Raw genomic sequence first — 20126 nt, forward strand, 5'->3', positions numbered from 1 at the left:
TTTAAAAATTTAAGAACCTACAAAAAGATACATCAAGTACTAATGTGGTTTCTAATTATTAATTTATTCCAGCAGAATTAATACATACAACAAACGATATTCCGTGATTCGGCTTATATCTTTAATTCACTTTATACTCGTTCATTCCTCTCGCTCGTTTTCCTTTCATTCATCTTCATAGTCTCGTTCAGAATTTCTTAGCTAAATCCTAAATTACCCTTAAAATCTTATATGCCAACGCAGTAATTTGGCAGATCAATTACTCAGAAATTAAAATGCTTTAACATATCTCAAACTTGGGATAGTAAAAATTGAACAGTATGTTTACTCAAGACTTTTTAATGTATTTGTGTTTCATAATTATATTTATAGTCGTTCCTTATTCTTCCTCTTTTTTTTTTACTAATATAATGCATGGGATGTGACGTGCTTTCTGACCTTATACGCAAGTGCAATTAATATGTACGTGTATATGTATTTTAGTATATGTAGTGCAGTAAAATGTAACTCGACAAGTATGTACAAAGTATATTTATCAAACAATCACGGTATTATCAAATTCAAATCTAAGTCATATTTTTATAGTCACCGGCGTGACGTTTTAATAAAACTGTCGATTCCTACAGAGTCGAATTACGTATTTATTACGTAGAGTTGTATCACCGTGTATATTATAATATTTAAGTATCAAACAGACTTTGTGTCTCTGTTCTCTGCAACGTGATACTTACACAATACGATATATCTGCTTCTTTAAAAAATTTAAACTGAAAGATTGACGATTAAAGCATGCACGTGTAAAGAATCTTGCTTATTCAGTATGAAAAACCCATGCATTACAATAGCATGTAAAATCGTGTAAGAAATGAAATCTCCTGAATACATCACGTGAATGTCAGTCTTAACTAAGGTGATTGCCATTGTTCGTCGTATTTATGGTACTCTTATATGACGATACTCTGTGTATTCAGTATGCAATCCTAACTGAAATCCCTGAATTCACAAATACACATATCGGGCGGGGATAGGCTTCCAACTAATTAAGTCTTTCCGGCATCCATTAGGAAAATATTGATGCAAAAAGAAATTGCGAATAAATTACGCCGAACGATTAATCGCTCGAATTAATTAGCGTACCTTATGTTTAAACTGCATAAATTTATGTAAATCTATATTGGTTTCTTAAATAAGTTGTTATTTTTGTTTCTATTAAGTAAAACGTACTTATCGTTACGATACGATACACACGCCGGTCGATGAAGAAATATAAATCATGCTCTTAATTAGCTTAAGAAAATAATTTATGCCGCTTTCTACAAGGACCGTATATGTATAAATACAAAAACATGATAATCTTGATGCTAAACGCCGAATGTACACATAATAAATACAGCAATAATGTAATTTAGATGTAACGTATTATGTCTATGTGTATGCGTGTGTGTGTCTGTCTTCGTTACTTCGTCAAATCGTAGAGCATCTCCTCTTCTAATAAAATTCAGCTAGAAATCGTAATTTACGAAAAATAATACAGCGCGCATGGACTTCGTCGAAAGGTAGTGTTGACCTGCGCTATTACAAGTTTTCGATTGAGCCACTGTTTATCAACCATTTACTATTCAAGCTGCAATATAAATTATTTTTGTAACAATCATTATATCTAGAAATCCGATATCTACATTTTAGCAATCTGAAAGTTATTGCGAACCTGTGAATCCCTGTGGTGGTTGACCTGGTACTGAGTATTGTGGTCTAAAATTTCCGAAATTAGCCGCACCAGCGAATGTAGCCGGCAGTTGTCCACCGGAGAAACCGGCTGGAAACTGTTGTGCTAACAGCGCTGCTTGACCCGATTGAGAACTACTACCACCTGGTGCGGTTGCTGCCAATCGACTCAATATCGACCTCTCTGACATTTGAAGTCTTTGAGCAACAGGTGGAATGCGAGCTAATGTTGCTGGTAAACGACTCACGTCAGATTTCATGTCAGACAACAGTTCTTCCAATTGATTTAGTACCTGCAATGAAACAATGTATAAAGAGGAATTACTGAAAGAAGACGATTATTTTCTATCCATAGAAATATATTTACTTTATGCAACACAGCATTTGCTGGTTTATTTCCGGCAAGGCTTTCTTTACTAAGATGTTGATGTGATTCTGCAAGGCACTCGACTTCGGCAAATCTTGCATTCAGGCTCATCGCAGGATGATTAGGATCCTGCGTTAAGTTCAGGTACGCGGCTCTTCTCAATTGTTCTTCTATTACTAATGCCTGTTCCAACAGTTTGAAACGTCGAGCTAGGAATTTGTTTTTTATTTCTAAAAAGTTACCCTTGCCCACGTCCATCTTAAATGGTTCATTTATTATTGCAAACCTGCAAAATAATATTAAAATAACACGTTTATAGTAAGCATATATTTTCCTATTATTGTTTATTTGTTACCTAATATCATTTTGGATATCCTGCCAACGACCATAGCCATGTGTAACAATGCCGGCCAGTAACCAATAGTCATGTCTTCTATGCCAGATTTCGTATTCACGGCCAGGTACTGCAGCTTTCTCTTCATTTAACCATAATGTGTGTAATTCAGTGAAACCACCATCAGCTATGTTGAACATGAATTTGCGCTTGGGCTTTATCGTTTCTGAATCACAGTCCTTTATGTCCTTATCTTTATTATCTTTCTCCTGTAATATTAATATTCTCAATGTAATATTAGAAATCTTATTAATTGTTTCAAATAAATTATACTGATTTAACATCGAACTAGCAAGTACCTCTCGCTTTTCTGTTTCTTCTTCATCGTCTTTAACGATAACTACATCTTCCTCGGAATCTTGTTTTGTTTTGCTTTCGGAGTTGTCTACTTTTTCGTCGTGTTTCGTCACTAATTTTTCGTCTGTAGCATCTACTTTATCCTTCTCTTTATCCTGTGTTTCTCCCTCTGTATCCTTCTCTTCTTTCTTGATGTCCTCCTTGTCTTTATCTTTTTCCGCATTATTCTCTTCCTCTTCTTTAGATTCTTTTGATTCCTCCACATCCTTCGCATCAACACTCTGTAAAATAATTCTTCCTTTACTACAAATTCATTTGGAATTATTTAAGTTTTTACGATCGACTATACTAACTTCTTTGTCCTTGGGTACTTCTTTACATTCTTTTACTTCAGACGTGTCTGAATTTGACTTGTTGGAGTCAGTATTCGCACTTCCAGGAATAGCAGTTGGCGTTGGAGTTGCAGCAGGACTCGGGCTAGGTGCATTAGAAGTAGCTGGTGTTGCACTGGTACTGCTAGTTCCAGTTGCTCCTTCTCCACCACCTTCTATTTTCACAGGTTCTACCGGTTTGCGAATCATTTCTGGCATCGAGTAATATCCGTTTATGTGTTCGAATTCTTGCACCTATTACATAAAACAAAACATTATTAGAAGAAAGGAAAAGAAGAAAATAAAAAATCAACTGAAGAGTGTTTTACCTTTTTCCTTATTAAAGACATTACACCAATTCTTGTTAAAACGTGTTGTCTGCTAAGACCTTCTCTCGGGACACCATCGGCAAATGTTTCGGCATTATCTGCACCAGGTTCACACAAATGTCGCATGAAAAGGGAAACGTAGGCCTTGAAATTCTTCTCCGACTTGCCTCTCAGGTCTCGTACCAACCTGAAATGCGACAATATACTTTAACAGTACTTTAAATTTACTGATTGCGGAATACATTTCGAGCGAGTAACTAACCACTGAGAGTTAAACGCGTCCTGTGGTGGCATACCGTAACGCATAATCGCGTTCAGGAATGCTTTCCTTTGTCTGGCATTGAAGCCTAGTACCTGGATTTAAAAAACCATATTATAGTATATATCTTTCATTAATTTTTAAATATAAGATAAATTATGTAAACCTACTTCAATGTTTCCATTAACCCTGGCAAGCAATGGAGGAAGAGGTCGATCCTTTTCGTCTCTCCTCTCTAATCTTCGCCTGCTTCTGCGAGATAACAGGTCACCATCACCCTTTTCATCAAAGTCGTCGTCTTCTTTATCATCGTCACTAGGAGCACTAAAATCACTGTTGTAATCAGAAAGATTCTCCTGCCATGGTTGATCATCCCTTGTACTTTGGTCTCCAGTTACTCCTCCATCATTATAGTTCACTTGCTTACGTATTCGTTTACCTAAAAATAATTATTACTTTGTAATGACAAGAGAGAGACGGAGAGGAGTATTTACAGGCAAAGAAATAAATTATATATACCTTTTCCAAGTGTTCTGGCAATATCTTCTTGTTGTTGTTCATAATGATGTCTCAATAATTTAATCCAATAAGCTGGATCTGTGTTCTCAGCTTCCTGTTTAATAATCTCAGTGTCTGCTTCTTCTTCCGTTTCACCTTCCTTTGTTACGTACGATGCTACTTTAAACGAACTTAGATACTCGTTGGCCCAGTTTTCTTTCTGTTCGATACCTTCCTTGCTTCTGTCTAACAATTCAGCCACAGCTTTGTCATCATAATGAATGGCTTCATCCTCTTTGCCTTCCTCCTCTTTGAATAATTCCTCAGTACCTAATACGAATTGAAATTATAGACAAGTTCCATAATTTTAAATCCTATTTTATAATCTTTATTTCAACGACATTACCGAATCGTAAAATGTCGTCAAGTTCTTGTTTACTGAAATTGGCGCCTTTACCACCCATTCCAGGTCTCACAACTAAATGTGTTAACATCATTTTACGCTTCGCCACTTGTGTAACTCGTTCTTCGACAGAGTTGCGAGTTACAAATCTGTAGATCATGACTTTATTAGCTTGACCAATTCTATGTGCTCTACTAAATGCCTGAATGTCATTGTGTGGATTCCAATCGGAATCGTAAATGATCACAGTGTCGGCAGTAGCCAAGTTTATACCCAAACCACCGGCCCGAGTAGAAAGTAGAAAAACAAACTGTTGCGCGCCTGGTAAAAAAATTGATTAATTTTCCGTTGATGATTCGTTAAAGATACAATAAAACTATCTACTCACCAGGTGCATTAAATCTGTCAATGGCTTCCTGTCGTTGAGCACCAGTAATGTTACCGTCTATTCTTTCATACTTATAACCCTCTCCTTCTAAATAATCTTCGAGAATGTCCAACATTTTTGTCATTTGAGAAAAGATTAAGACTCTATGTCCATCATCCCTTAATTTCTTTAACATTTTGCTCAATAGAACCAATTTTCCTGCTGCTTTGATTAATGCAGACGTTTCGTAACTTCCGTTTGGTGCGGTTGGTGCTTCCTGAGACGCGGCTGGAAATAAATAAGGATGGTTGCAGCACTTTTTAAGATCCATCATGATATTCAATAGCGACACTTGTTGACCTCCCCCCTTGGGATTCAGCGCCTCGAAGTTCCTCGTCAATATATATTTATAATATTTCTTTTGCATAGGCGATAATTCGACACGGACGATGAATTCTGATTTACTCGGCATATTCTATAAATAAAGATGATTAGTATAACTCACATATTGAATTTATGAAAAGAAGTATATAATAAATACCTTTAATACATCAGCCTTTAATCTCCTCAACATGTGTGGTCCGAGTAGTTCATGCAACTTCTTCACTTGTTCTTCTTTTGAAATATCAGCGAATTCATTTTGGAACGCAGCTAAGTCATTGAATTTATCACGACAGAGGAAATTCAAAAGATGGAACAATTCCTCCAAGTTATTTTGCAGAGGAGTTCCAGTTAACAATAATTTATACGCGATATTATAGGACGCTAATAGTCTAAAAAATTTCGACTGGTTAGATTTGAGTCTATGCGCTTCGTCTACTACTAATACAGCCCAATCTATCGATCCTAAACACGCAGAATCAATTGAGATCAGCTCATAACTGGTAAGAAGTACATTGAACTTAATTTGATTCGATCGGATCTTCGATGCTCGGCCACCACGAACAGCACCCTCTTCGAAAGACAATTCATTCTCACGAATTACGATACGACTGTCCTTGTCACCTGAAATATACAAATATATTAATATAAAATATTAATTAGCAATGAAACAAATCAATAAACGTATTTTCATTAATTAAGTTCATATACACGCACGTACCAACGTAAGTAACACAATAAAAATCAGGTGCCCAGGTTTCAAATTCACGTTCCCAGTTAATGATAGTTGATAGAGGAACAGATACAAGGAACGGTCCCTTGCAGTGACCTTCTTTGTATAATGAATACAGAAAGGTGATAGTTTGGATGGTTTTTCCTAGACCCATCTCGTCCGCTAAAATAGTGTCTATACCTTGGCCCCATGAATATCTTAACCAATTCAAACCCTACAAAATTATGAAATTATAAAAAGCTCATTAAGGAATAAGTAATGTAATGAAGACAAGATATATACTTCTAGCTGATAAGGATGTAACTGCATTCCAGTCTGATCCAGATATTCTGGCTGCCGTTCATACTTTTTCTTTAGATCTGTGGTAGGTTTGTCAGGTGGCGGAGTATACCTCTTAGGCGTTCTTTCTTCGTCGTCGATGAGTTCACGAGTCTTCGATTTCTTGCCTTTACCTGAATATAATGTATGTGTCCATTTCGCAGCTCATAATAATGATTGTAAAAAGAAAAAATAAATTAACCGACTCTTCTCACCCTTCTTGCCCTTGCGGGACGAACTACCATCACAACAGTTTGCAGCTCTGAGATCCAAGTAATATTCGATAGCTTGCTTTAATCCAGGAATATCTTCATGCTCATCTTCCCAAGTTGCCTGATCGTATCCTAATTCCCTCCATTTAACGAGATACGTCGCTCTACCATCTCTTGAAAGCCTATGATTAATTACTCGATGCACTACAAGCCACTCTGGTCGTACTCCGTAACGATAGAATCGTTCCTCTAAATTGTATTCATCCCTATTAGTTGCAACGTCCTGTTCTTTTAAACGTTTCACTCGGGAATCGCTTTCGTCTAACGGTTCCTCTAACTTCGGTGGTTCGTCCATATCATATTTTCGTGAATAATTTCTAAAGATCACAGTAAAATTTTAAACAATCATAAAAAAAGGATTAAGCATATCATTATTGAATAAGTGCCATACCTAAACATGAGAGGATGGAAAACATCAAGCTGTAATTCTGTGATCCAGTCGCAATGCCAATAAGACATATCAGCCCATTTCACGAAGAATTCGCGTATTCTACGTTGCTTAGGAGCAGCTTTACTTGTTGATGGCTCCTCCGAGGGTGTTTCTGGGCATTCCTTCCACCTCCATGTTAAAATCTTTGCAACTATCACATAAAAGATTAAATATTAGTTATGAGTATGTGATGCATAATTCTTTGTCTTAATCATACAGTACCTTTTCCACGTATAGGTGGACAAGAACATCTGGGACACTTCCAGTCGCCATCAGGAATTTCTGAAAGTGGTGGGTTCAAACAATGTGTATGGTACGCGCTAGTACAGCTATCACAGCATAGCAATTCACCACCATCTTTACATATTCTACAAAATTCCATATGCTCATCATCGTCTTCAGCTGCACCTGAAAACAGAATTAATAATCCACGATTCGTTTTGATAGTTGAATACACATCAGCATGTTGGGGAGGATGAAAGGTTTGGGGTTACAAGGAAGGTACCTGCAATACCTTCTCCTTCACAATGAGGACAACTCCATTTTCCTTCCGGAGTTTCTTCTAATTCAGGCTCTAGACACACCAAGTGATAAGCTCTAGGACACGTATCACATAGAATAATTTCTCCACCTTGTTGACATACTTCACAATAATCCTGATGATCAGTCTGCATAAAAAGATATAAATATCATAAAAAAATTCAAAAGTTTCATTGACATAGAAAATATAACCAGTATTAATCAAAAGCAATCTAATTATACCTGAAGACCTTCTTCTCCGTCTGGAAACTTTGACGTGGTTTTTGTCTTTTTCTTCTTCTTAGTCTTATTTCCGATTTTGGTCTTTGCCTTCCTGCGAACAGGTGGTTCTGCTGGTGGTTCAACCCCGCTTTCTTCAGCGTTTCCTTTGTTCGTCCCATCCGCACCAGTAGGTTCCTCCGCATCTGCCAACATTTGCTCGAATTCCATGTCTGAATCTCTGTCAGTACCAACGCCACTACCCTCTGCTTCCTCATCCGAGCTTCCTCGTTTGCGCTTTCCAAGTTTGATCTTGAGTGTAGGTACTTTCGAAGCTTTCTTTCCCTTCTTCGCTCTCGATCCTCGTGATTTCCGTTTTCTATCACTATCTTCATCATCGTCTTCTTCATCTTCGCCTTCCTGGACCGCACCACCACGATTTGCCCTTGCATTTCTACTATCTTCATCTACATTTGCAGAAGACACATCCGCATCTGGCTGTGTGTGAGGATTTAACTCAGAAAAATCACGCCATTTGGCAGCCACTAACATCATAAGCTTCGACATTGGAACCTAAAAATAAGCATAACATAAAATATCAGAAGTAAATAAAATATCGAAAAAATAATCGCTTGAGCTCATTGCTTTTACGAAAAATTTACTTTTGGATTCTCTTTTGCTAGTAGCGGCCTGACATGTTGTTGAAATAATTTATAGGTAGTTAAATTCTGGAAGTCTGCATCAGTATATTCAATTTGTACATCTGTTAACCCAAAAGTGTTACAGACTTCCTCAATTGTAGGCATTCCTGTTGTGGGTTCCTGGCTAGGAGGAGCAGGTGCATTGTGACTAGACGATTTCCTGGAGGAAGATTTTCTACTTTTTCTATTTCCAGCATAGTCACTATCATCACCAGCTACATCACCAGTTTCACCGCCTCCTCCAAAATCACTTTCCTGCGTAAAGAAAACATTTAAGTTATTTTTATCAGTAAATTAATTATATTTTAGGAAATAAAATAAAAGTAATTACATCTCCAGAATCAGATTTTTTCTTTTTCTTCTTTTTCTTCCCTTTCTTATCTTCACTACGAGCTTTTCGTTTTTTTCCTTTCTTCTTCTTTCTTTCCTCTGGTTCATAATCATCATCTTCTTCCTGCATAAAAAAATATATTTCAAATAATGTTCATAGTTTAATCAATGTTTAATGTGTATATAAGGTACTAACTAGTCTTTGAGATTCTTCTGCATCGGATGAACCATCCACTTGTTGGTTAACATTTGAAACTTGACCTCCAGTTTCATCTATGTCATCCTCTCCTAAAAGTTCATTATATTAAAAAAAAAAAAGAAGTTATTTTAAGAAAAAATAAAAGGACCAATTAGGACATTAAGATACAATTATCAATAAATATATAAAGTCATTTATAATACGAAATAGGTAATTTTTCGAAATAAATAATGTTCTATAGTATTTCTAATATAATGATTTTCATGTATGATTGACATATTAAGCTACATTTTCACTGGCTACCTCTGACTTACATAAAATCAATATCTGTATTCATTACAATGTAGGTTCAAGAATAGTCAATGTATACATATATTTTTCCAACAAAATTAATATTTCATGTAAATCAATACTTTACAATTTGTCTGCAATAGTATATAAACATATATTTATCAATTCTTTTAAAAAGAATGACTTCATATAATCCTATGGATTCAAATTAATCCTATATATTATACAAATATATGTAAATATTTTGAGTCGAACCGTCGAAAGAACTATTTTCCATCACAGTACCGCGACGACATGGCACCGACAAATATTTTGCCATTCGTTTTTGCAAAAACCCGAGTAATACGCGACTTCAATTCACTTTAGAAAATATATTTCTTAAAAAATCGTAATACAAAATACTTAATTCAGGAAAAGAAAGAGAGAGCAACATATAATTGGAACAAATGTTATTGGACGGGACGTTCGACCAGCAAAACGGCGGCGGACTGATAATTGCCAAATCGATAGTAACGTTTTATAACAAACCGATTTTTTTATTCCTCCGAAGCGATCAAAACGATAAAACCAGCATAAATACAAACTCTCTGTACAAAAGCGAGTTTGCGTGCATGCATAAGTCTCGTTTGAAAATTAAACAAGCTATTAAGATTGGACAGTCGAAATGTATAAATTATTTTCGACTAATCCACGTTCGATGAATGCTTTGTAAGAGAGTATGCGTCCGCCATTTTCTTCGAAAGGGCTCACCACATTGGAGAGAGAGAGAGAGAGAAGCCTATATTTTATATTCATAATATTGCCGCGGATTCTGATCTCGTTCGTTCACTGATTATTCTGAAAAATCCATGAACGAACCTGTAATCACGATATACCGCTGCAATTTTTAGTAAGTCCCGGAAGACGATATCCTCGAGAAGCTCGCACCGGTCGCTTATATATTACGATTAATAGTGTGCGTGTGTATAATGAATACGCACACAACCGTACCAGATGGTCGGAAAACCGAAGCTAGCATTACGAAATTACTCAAAGATTCCGCTGGAAATTAGAATTATCACTTTACATTGTTTTTTACTTTTTCTGTAAAGAAATTGGATTTTAAGCAAGAATCCTCGAGATTGTTGAAAAACACACGATGAATGAAATTATCTTATTACTCCGCAGTTGAAATAGATTAAGATTGTACTAGAACTTTGCATGAGAAAACAGCGTGACCCTTTTGACTTTTTCGCATTGAAAAAACAACGGTTAGAACAAATTCAAATGCGTACATAGGATTAATTGTACAATGAAAAATCAAATAATGAAGCGTTAATTATGTAAGGGTCACGAAATATTGCGAAAACACCGTGCAACATTCAATATTTGACAAGTTTTTAATTTGTGATTGATTTAAGCAAAAATCTCACTTAAGGGTTAGAAATCGTTTAGCTCTCGGAATTGATTGTCGAATCATAGTATGATTTAAAATGTAATTACTGTAGAAAATTTGTTGAAATCGTGGCAACAATTTGGTACTAATGTACCTGTAACTGTAATAATATCTAAAATAAGTAAAAGTCAGAGAACCATGTGATTTCTCTCTAACTATCGAATGTAAACAATAACCTATACTCAGATGATTATTTCGTTACATTTGCGTGCTGGTTAAATACAACACGAATATGTATGATACATTAAACCGTTAAACAGAATATCGTGACACGTTCGTGGGATTATTGACAATTCGAAGGTTAGTTGTTCCTTTACAAAACAAAGTAAGATCTGTCGAATTGAAAGGTTAATTGTTTTCTCTGGACAATTTAACCTGCCATCGAGTTAGACAAAAACACAGGAGAAATCACGTCGAAACGCGCAACACGCGACAGCGCGTGAAAAACCATAGAAGGATCAATTGACATGGCAGCCATCGTACGAAAAGCGCGCGTCCTGCGTGCTCTCGAGGATACAACTTTCCGGTAGTATTCGTGATCAAGTGTGCCCTCGTCGCACTTACCCGCGTAGCTCTCGTCCACCTCCTCATCGGATGCCATTCTTTAGTACCTCAACAAACTACACGTTCGAGAAAACACCCGAGATTATTATTAATAGTCACTCACTGACTAAGATGCTCACCGTAGAAAAACAGCACGGAAATGCGACATTAAACGTTCGTGGCTCTCGGCGTTTCAGTTTCGGCGTGCCGTCACACTCGTACGTGCACCGATGTGCACCTACTGCTCTACGCTTCTTCTTTCACGCGATTCGTCAGTTCTCCTCATTCTTCCCCCCCCCCCCCACTATCGCGTCGCGATCTTTCTCCCCCTCGCTTTCCCCTCCCACCCTTCACAGAGAGTTCGTTTCTTCCCCTCTCTTTCTTTTTCCTCGTCTCCTCCGTTCGCCCACCGTTACATATAACGCGCTATAGCTGAATGTATACCAATGGTCTGCCCGAGTCTACCGTGTTGCATTTATTTCTTTTTACCCCTCCTTCCCTCCTCTATCCTTCATCCTCTCTCTACCCCCTTCTGATTCCGCAGAATATATGCTTTTTAATTTTTAGAAAAAGAGATCTTTTTTAATAGCAATGCATTTCTGTGTACTAGTCGCTATACTGACCCCTACTCTTACTTATTTTTCTCATTTTTTTCATTCGTTACGTTTTTAGTTGTTTTTATTGCCGACGCTTAAAAATTTCATCGATTCGGAATATATCTACTTTCATTATAAGATACATCCTTTTTATAAAGTATATATGTATACATACATATGTAGACTACGAATTTTTATGAATTTTTATATCTTTATGAACATAACTAAGGAAATAGAACCTAAATAGAAATTTATCTCATCTACTAAATACTATAATAAATACTCTACTTTCAACATTTTATATATTTATGCATATTATATTTCCCACAGATGGATAAAAATCTGCAATCTATACATATGTATATACATATCGCATGATATATGCCCGCTATTAAGAAAATTAATATACCGTAAATTTTTGATGATTAGTTCTCTGGAATTCCACCATTTCAGTCCAATGTAAATTGTACAGTTGCAAACTGTAATAGTATGCGTATACGGATTTGCGGTATGATTAATGGCCGAACAGTTACATGCACGTACTATTATATATGTGTATATATACATGTATATGTATGCTCGTGTATCGACCTTTTTGATGGAGACAAGATAACCGAACGCAATCAATGTGTATTTTTTTTACCTGAATCTGATATTCATTTTTAATTTGAAAAATACATATAGTAGCTCGCAAAAGTATTAGTATACTTTTTATGTACACATTTAAAAATTTCATTAACACTATAATAATAATTATATGGGTATAACTAAATGATTCTAGAAATGTATACAGAAGTTGTAGGATATTGAATACAAATATATATTTTGCAGAGATCACAAAAGTATTCAAGCAGGCAATTATCCACAATATTAATAAATCTAGGTTTAATTCAGTGAAACCACTTTTAATATAATACATTATATGTTTAAGTTGACTATTCATACCGTATATTAATTTTTTACTAAATATAAGTTTACAGTAAATATCCTGTAACATATATATATATATATATTTCGAAATTGAATTCAAATTTTGTCCATATACTTATAGCAGTCGCGTCTCATTACAGTATTAATAAAATTTTAAAATGTTTCATATAACACGGACAATATAGGAATATATGTTTTCTGTAGCAAATGTACGAATAGCTTTGCGAGCCACTGCACGTATATATCATAATACACATGAGCCGCCGATTTTCTACGATTACTCGTTTATTACTTGTTAATATTAATACGAAAAATAATAAGGGCGACTAGCACACCACGAAAAAATTTGAATTAGGAAATTAGTTATTATCGCTTGTCATCAAATATATAATCCATGTATGGTCCACGATTCTAGCACTAAACATATATCTACGATTCTTTATCTAATTTCATTAATTTTTCGACCTTTGTTCCAGAAAAACATAACTCAACCGATTTTAGTTATTCAATTCATCTTTATAATACTCTTTATTAAATGAAATATATAAATCTAGTGAGAAAAATATACGTGCGATTTACGTTTATAAATATTAAATTAGATTAATAAAAGATAAAATATGTAACGATCCTTTTTGATATTGAAATTAAGTTATAAATTAACAAAGGAAATTCTACAGGGAAGGAATGCAAATATGGCATGATCCAGAAATGATCTGGCCCTACACATTGAAATACCGCAGATCTCTGAATTGTTCTGTACATGACAATCGTTTTAGTCTCAGACAAGTATAATTTCGTTCTGTAGCTATAGGAATTACTAAACAGTTTACTCTCAAAATTAAGTAGATTTTCAGGTATTAACAGGTATCATTTCCAGATCGCAAATTGCAGAATCCCTGCACAATAACATGTTGTTATATGCGTTTACACCTCTTTATTCATAAGTGCTAGAAATACGAATCATGTGTACCGATAGAGGACACGTTACATGCTCTGCTGGAGAGATACGTACCGTCGTATAACGTGAGGATGAAAATTTTATTTATACGTCTCGTACGTAACAATCTATTTACAGGTGATGAAATACATACATATCATGAAGGCCTTCGTATACAAAACGAAAAAGTCAGAAGAAAGCATTTGTAATACTCTTACGTACAATAAATTCACTCTTCTTTCTAAAACCTGTAATACTAATTTTATAAAACAAACATGTTTTATGTATATCACTTAAGGAATTACAATTTACAAAAAGATATAATAAATCGTCTTTAGGAATGAATAGAAGCAATACTGTATGGAATGAATTAGTACCTTTGAATTTTAACAATAATTCACAACCATCGATCGATGTTAGAAAATTATTGTATATATTTGGAATATTTAGATTCAAGCCTTTAAGACTGTTAAAACTGCTTTTTTAACGAATCAAATATGAATAAAGTTTTGATTTTATGCAGTTAGATTAATTGTGAACAAAACTTTGTACTACATCTTTTTATATATTAATGAAATCTAATTTCTCGTCAAAAATATTTCGATCTAGTATATGGTACATTTCTATGCATAACTAGAGATATATATATTTGTCTGTGACAATTAAAGAAATAGATAATCATAAAAATTTCTTGTCTCAATGGAATACAATTACTTGCAAAACTTCTGATGAATGTCATCTATGCAGTTGTCCATACAAATCAAAATAGATTTGCAAAGATAAAAAGGTATACGTAATGCTATTGTATAATCATATATTAAGATGGAATATTTAGTTTGCTCAACCATAGTCGACGCTTAAAGCACTCAGCCCTTTCTTCTTTATAGCTTCTGCCACAGCTCTTTCTAGAAAATTCTCTTGTTGGTCATTCTCGTCAATTTTATCCAAATCAAAATCAAGCCTATTATATTCCTCTGTGCTTTTTGAATCATTCAATCTTAATGAATTTGCAGATGTAGTAGCTACAGAGTTTTCAAAATTTCCAACATTTTGTATGCGATTAGAGGGGCAGGAACAGTGCACATCAGTGTATTCATTATTGGTCCAATATCCTGGAGCTTTGTCACTGTAAAAAGCACTGGATTGAGGAATAAGTCCTGTAGACTGTACTAGACCGTGATTACGAATTGCCATCATAACTGCAGTGTCTTCCATATCGTTTCCTCTAAACAACTGAAATCTGGACTCCTCCACGGAACAAGAGGATGAAGTTACCATAATGTAATTCTCTAATACTACATTAATGGTATTATCCACATATCCTTTGGCCACCTGACAAGCTTGCCATCTTTTCAATTTTTCCCTTGCTTGTCTCTCTGCATCGTCATATTCTACATTTTCTGTTTCTTGTACCATCTCTTCTTTTCCTACTGAATTCTTTTCCTACAAAATGAATGCTTAAATGGAACATATATTTTGAGAAATTAAATGATCACACTTTGCTCATTTCTATTTAGAGAAATAAAATATACGATTAATATATAAGATGATTCATATGATTAATATAAAGGACAGTTCTATGTCTTCTTCTATCTTAATTTTCATGTCTTTTAACATATCTGTCTTATGCCTTAATATACTGCATATATAGTCTGCATATATAGCTGAAGCATGTTTTGATCTAGGTAAAGTTTATAATTTTTATCCTCCCACTTTTGGAACAGTAGTAGACTTGTAAAAATAAAATACTGAAAACTGAAATTCGATATTGTTCATAAACTTTAAATAATGTCAAGGTATGCTTTAATTATAAGTATAACAATGCTAAAATATGTAGTAACTATAATATATATTGAGGCACAAGACAAATACTTTGAACATTTTTTTTAATCATCCATAAATTAAAAATGAAGGAATATATGTGACATATATGCATATGATGTCTTTTACTTATTTTAATGTGTAGATTCACTCTCTAAAGTATTGACATGTATTTATGAATCACCCTATATATCATTAGAATAATTTAATATAATATTAAATTTATTGTAACTATACGTAATAGTTACCATATCCCAAATCGTCTCGTTGCCTTTAAGTCGTGTACATTGCCGTTTCGGAGGAGCTGGCCTTTCGTGATCGTCAGTATCTGATTCCTCGATGTCAGTCGCCATTTTCTCTATTTTATATAGAACTGTATCGTTTTCTTTTCAAACAACTTAAATAAGAATAAATAATTCCAACAACGATACTTCTAAACAATCATCAAGCAAAGAGTCTGACCGACGTTACAAAAATTCGAATCACTTCCACCAACTTTCTTTGACATCTTTCTCTTGGATAATAGTGATAAATCTTTGTCGTGCTGTCAATTAACTTGAAATAACTTCGACGTTTCTGATTATACGCAGTCTTCACAATGTGAGTAGATCGCAGTATAAAAATTGAATAATAATCACGAGCGAATCGGTTAGAACTCAAGAGGACAAATACCACACATAATCAAATGGCAAGAATCGTTTTGACAGCTTCAAAATGGCTACTTTACCATTAGATTCTATATAAAATTACCAAATTGAATCGCAAGCATATTTTGTAGATTATTAATACGAGATACATTCTGAAAATATCGTAAAGAAAATTGTGCAGGAACGAAGCACATCGGGAAGTAATTTAAATTTAAATTAATCTACCTGGACGGTGTTTTGACTGCAGCACTACATTCTAAAATGGCGTAAACATGTGTTTGCAGTGTTCAAGGGAATTTTGACGTCTGGTTCTGTCAAGCATATCGTTTTGTAAATCGTTCGAAGTAAATTCGTTTTGACATTTTCGTTAAACACGCTAATTGGCATGGCAGTCTGTGGAGAATACATTCGTAGTCAATTTCCCACGATAGATGACGATCTATACCAATATGTAGAAGGTATATTTCCAAAGAATAACCTATAAGTTATACGAAATATTTATCACTTCGTTTATAAGTGGTACGTATATTTTTAACTAACATAAATATCTGTGCTCATAAAGGTATTTTAGATAGTTCAAAGGATGACTTCGAGGATGGCGACGAAGTTTACGAAGCAATAGGGGAGGTATTACACGAGGTTGCAGAAAAACCAGAGAATGAGGTTAGGTCTGTAAACGTGTTCGCACTTATCACTTTTCATAATGTTGTCAATTACCCTTTATTGCTATCGTTTATTTTATGTTTAACTTTATAACTTACAGCTACAGTTTCAACTTACAGTTCTTTCTGATATTTATTTTTGAAATCATTTTCTTACATAATCTTTGCTCAAATTTCTGATTTAGAATTTTTTATTTGCAGACAAATATGCGTCAAGCTACTGGAAATGCTAAAAGGTAATTCAAACGATGGAAATGTTGAAAGGAGAAAAAATGGGGTAAACAAAGTATTAAATGCTCCAGTACATTTGGGTACTATGGCTGCTACCCTAGAAGCTCAAGTAGAACAAATAAAAAGTATATGGGTTACTACTAGAGATGACGCTATGGTAAAAAATAATTCTGTGGATAATTAATATTTAAATAGTACTTCGATCACAAAATATTCTTTTATAGAAAGTAGATGCCAAGAAGCTAGAAAAGGCAGAGGCAAAATTGCAACAAAAACAAGAAAAGAGAAGTAACAATGAATTAAGTGGACGAATTAATATTGTAAGCCAAGGTATAGAATCCGCTAGCGCGAGTCAAATGACGAGTAAAAAGGATAGTAGAATGGAGACAAAAGGTGGTGTAAATAAAGCCCAGGATATTAGAATAGAAAATTTTGATATAGCATATGGGGATAGAATATTATTGCAAGGAGCTGACTTAACGCTTGCATTTGGTAGACGCTATGGCCTTATCGGTAGAAATGGACTCGGTAAAACTACATTACTAAGAATGATATCTAGGTACTAAAACATGTAATATGATAATTTCTTATTCTACGTATTTTACTTAATCTTCTAAATATTGTTTTATCTCAATCATTTCAGTAAACAGTTGAGAATACCATCCCATATAAGAGTTTTACATGTAGAACAAGAAGTCGCCGGAGACGATACTTCTGCTCTCGAATCTGTATTAGAATGTGACCAAGAGAGAAGTATGTTACTTAGTAAGGAAACAGAATTGCAAGTGGCGATCGAAAAGGATGGTGGTAAAACGGGAGATGCATTAGGCGAAGAATTAGCTAGAGTATATGAAGCAATGCAGTTAGCTGAAGTAGATAAAGCACCTGCTAGAGCTAGTGCAATTTTATCAGGACTTGGGTTCTCTGTCGAAAGACAATCGTGGCCAACTAAAGCTTTCTCTGGCGGCTGGAGAATGAGATTAGCACTTGCAAGGGCACTGTTTTCTAGACCTGATCTTTTATTACTTGACGAACCTACAAACATGCTTGATATTAAAGCCATACTTTGGTTGGAGAAATATTTACAGTCATGGCCAACTACGTTACTGGTGGTTTCTCACGACAGGAACTTCTTAGACACAGTAAAGACTCGTGTGCTTTAAAGAATATTATTCATACATTCTAAATAAATAAGTTTAATTTTATGATATTTTTTACAACAGGTTCCAACCGATATACTATATTTGCGTGGACAAAAAATTGAAGCGTATCGTGGTAATTATGAACAGTTCGCAAAAACTAAAGGGGAACGTGAAAGAAATCAGCAGAGAGAATATGAAGCTCAGCAAGCGAAAAGAGCACATGTACAAGAATTCATTGATCGATTTCGATACAATGCCAATCGCGCTTCTAGTGTACAGAGTAAAATTAAGATGCTAGAAAAATTGTAAGTTCAGTAAATCTAATCTAGAGAACGATCAGAGAACGCTCAAATTTTATCATTTTTAACAGACCAGAACTTAAACCAATGGAGAAGGAAGGAGAAGTAACTCTTCGTTTCCCAGATGTTGAACCATTAAGTCCTCCAATATTGCAACTTAACGAAGTCTCCTTTAGTTATACTGGAGGAGTCGATAATTCGTATATATTTAGTGGCGTGAACTTAACTGCTAGCTTACAATCCCGTATTTGTATCGTGGGAGAGAATGGTGCTGGTAAAACTACGCTTTTAAAAATCATAACAGGTGCACTAAGTCCAACACGAGGCACAGTGCATGTTCATAGAAATTTGAAATTTGGATATTTTAGTCAACATCACGTAGACCAACTTGATATGCGTGTGTGCCCAGTTGAACTATTGCAAAATCATTTTCCAGGTGTGAATTAATTTTTAATTTGTACAAATGTTACTATTAATAGATTATTTCTATAATCTGTTCTTCATTTAATTACCAGGTAAACCAGTTGAGGAATACAGAAGAATGCTTGGAAGCTTTGGAATAAGTGGTAATTTAGCTTTGCAGACTATTAGTTCTTTATCTGGAGGGCAAAAATCTAGAGTAGCATTTGCACTAATGTGTGCTGCAATGCCAAACTTTTTGGTACTTGATGAACCTACGAATCATTTAGACATCGAATCCATCGAAGCTTTAGGCAAAGCATTGAATACTTGCCAGGTAAAAAGTCGTCCTAAATTTTCTCTTAGTTTATGTTATGCAAATTCTATTTTGAATAATCTTCCAGGCAGGTGTTATATTAGTTTCACACGACGAAAGATTAATTCGCATGGTATGCACCGAACTCTGGGTATGTGGAGAAGGATCTGTTCGATGCATCGAAGGTGGTTTTGACGAGTATCGTAGGATCATTGAAAAGGAACTTGAAGTATAAAGATCGTTTTAATTTAATTGCATTATCAGTCTCTGCATTGTCCCCACTCAAGTTACCGATGTGAAAATTTCGATTAATTCAAGTAGATACAAGAAAAGAACGAATGTTTTGGGACAATGGAAATTTTTGATTTATTTATCAATGATATCACGGATATTATATTGTCTATTTTAAATAAAATCGTGATCACTATAAGAATCATTGTTTACATATTATATATATATTTCATCATATTAACATGAAATTTGCAAAATAGACTGAGTCTTCAACTTACAAGAACATAGAACTAGGAAAGTTTCACATCGTTTAACTGCCAGCTACAATAAACTATATCTAAAAAAATTCTGATATTTAATATTGTACATTAGTTAATAATAAAAAGTCGTTGTTATAAATAAAGGTATATAAGACTTTGTCCTTATTACAAAACCATTCAGGATATTACATTCAAGATATATATATAATATAAACGCAGTTCTTTTCTTTAAATTTACCATATACTATCTCAATAATACGACGTATCAAAATTT

At 34.6% G+C, this 20126-nt stretch overlaps 3 protein-coding genes across 10 annotated transcripts; 1 reads left to right on the plus strand and 2 right to left on the minus strand.

Moving 5' to 3' along the window:
• Positions 1–43: 43 nt before the first annotated feature.
• Positions 44–11643, minus strand: LOC126874264 (chromodomain-helicase-DNA-binding protein Mi-2 homolog). Of its 7 annotated transcripts, none has more exons than XM_050636064.1 (24): positions 11403–11642; positions 9110–9201; positions 8915–9037; positions 8545–8838; positions 7907–8455; positions 7650–7812; positions 7367–7552; positions 7106–7295; positions 6658–7031; positions 6407–6576; positions 6113–6338; positions 5552–6015; positions 5032–5485; positions 4647–4964; positions 4262–4570; positions 3913–4181; positions 3746–3837; positions 3484–3688; positions 3137–3409; positions 2786–3064; positions 2448–2695; positions 2093–2378; positions 1709–2018; positions 44–1624 (listed from the first exon to the last, which is right to left on the minus strand). In XM_050636064.1, the coding sequence occupies exons 1-24, from the start codon at positions 11437–11439 to the stop codon at positions 1620–1622; spliced, it is 5916 nt and encodes a 1971-aa protein (XP_050492021.1). In that variant the 5' UTR covers positions 11440–11642; the 3' UTR covers positions 44–1619. The 7 variants fall into 7 exon arrangements, with proteins under 7 accessions (XP_050492021.1, XP_050492019.1, XP_050492020.1 ...); XM_050636062.1 differs by lacking the exon at positions 11403–11642 and adding an exon at positions 9659–9874 and having other exon boundaries at positions 6649–7031; XM_050636063.1 differs by lacking the exon at positions 11403–11642 and adding an exon at positions 9659–9872 and having other exon boundaries at positions 3484–3670; positions 7659–7812.
• Positions 11644–13926: 2283 nt separating this feature from the next.
• Positions 13927–16372, minus strand: LOC126874288 (uncharacterized). The gene is made up of 2 exons (XM_050636124.1): positions 15914–16372; positions 13927–15287 (listed from the first exon to the last, which is right to left on the minus strand). Exons 1-2 carry the CDS (start codon positions 16016–16018, stop codon positions 14685–14687), a joined length of 708 nt encoding a protein of 235 aa, XP_050492081.1. The 5' UTR covers positions 16019–16372; the 3' UTR covers positions 13927–14684.
• A 181-nt stretch (positions 16373–16553) lies between these two features.
• LOC126874273 (ATP-binding cassette sub-family F member 3) lies at positions 16554–20004 on the plus strand. 2 transcript variants are annotated; one of them, XM_050636092.1, is made up of 9 exons: positions 16554–16770; positions 16875–16980; positions 17176–17362; positions 17430–17764; positions 17849–18347; positions 18429–18652; positions 18718–19082; positions 19162–19382; positions 19450–20004. In XM_050636092.1, exons 1-9 carry the CDS (start codon positions 16698–16700, stop codon positions 19594–19596), a joined length of 2157 nt encoding a protein of 718 aa, XP_050492049.1. In that variant the 5' UTR covers positions 16554–16697; the 3' UTR covers positions 19597–20004. The 2 variants fall into 2 exon arrangements, with proteins under 2 accessions (XP_050492049.1, XP_050492050.1); XM_050636093.1 differs by having other exon boundaries at positions 16752–16770; positions 16875–16975.
• The last annotated feature ends 122 nt before the right edge of the window (positions 20005–20126 follow it).

The sequence above is a fragment of the Bombus huntii genome, chromosome 16 (genome assembly GCF_024542735.1).
Source record: "Bombus huntii isolate Logan2020A chromosome 16, iyBomHunt1.1, whole genome shotgun sequence".
NCBI classification, from domain to species: Eukaryota; Metazoa; Arthropoda; class Insecta; order Hymenoptera; family Apidae; genus Bombus; species Bombus huntii.

Excerpts from the sequence above, each read along its gene's own strand:
- LOC126874264 (XM_050636057.1), bottom strand. The coding sequence starts at position 9,722 with ATGGCAAAATATTTGTCGGTGCCATGTCGTCGCGGTACTGTGATGGAA. Across the intron at positions 6,577-6,648 it reads GGGCAAGAAGGGTGAGAAGA|GTAAAGGCAAGAAATCGAAG; the intron begins GTCGGTTAATTT and ends CATTATATTCAG. Across the intron at positions 4,571-4,646 it reads TGACGACATTTTACGATTCG|GTACTGAGGAATTATTCAAA; the intron begins GTAATGTCGTTG and ends AATTCGTATTAG.
- LOC126874288 (XM_050636124.1), bottom strand. The coding sequence starts at position 16,018 with ATGGCGACTGACATCGAGGAATCAGATACTGACGATCACGAAAGGCCA. Across the intron at positions 15,288-15,913 it reads ACGAGACGATTTGGGATATG|GAAAAGAATTCAGTAGGAAA; the intron begins GTAACTATTACG and ends TTCATTTTGTAG.
- LOC126874273 (XM_050636092.1), top strand. The coding sequence starts at position 16,698 with ATGGCAGTCTGTGGAGAATACATTCGTAGTCAATTTCCCACGATAGAT. Across the intron at positions 17,363-17,429 it reads CTACTAGAGATGACGCTATG|AAAGTAGATGCCAAGAAGCT; the intron begins GTAAAAAATAAT and ends ATTCTTTTATAG. Across the intron at positions 18,348-18,428 it reads ACAGGAACTTCTTAGACACA|GTTCCAACCGATATACTATA; the intron begins GTAAAGACTCGT and ends TTTTTACAACAG.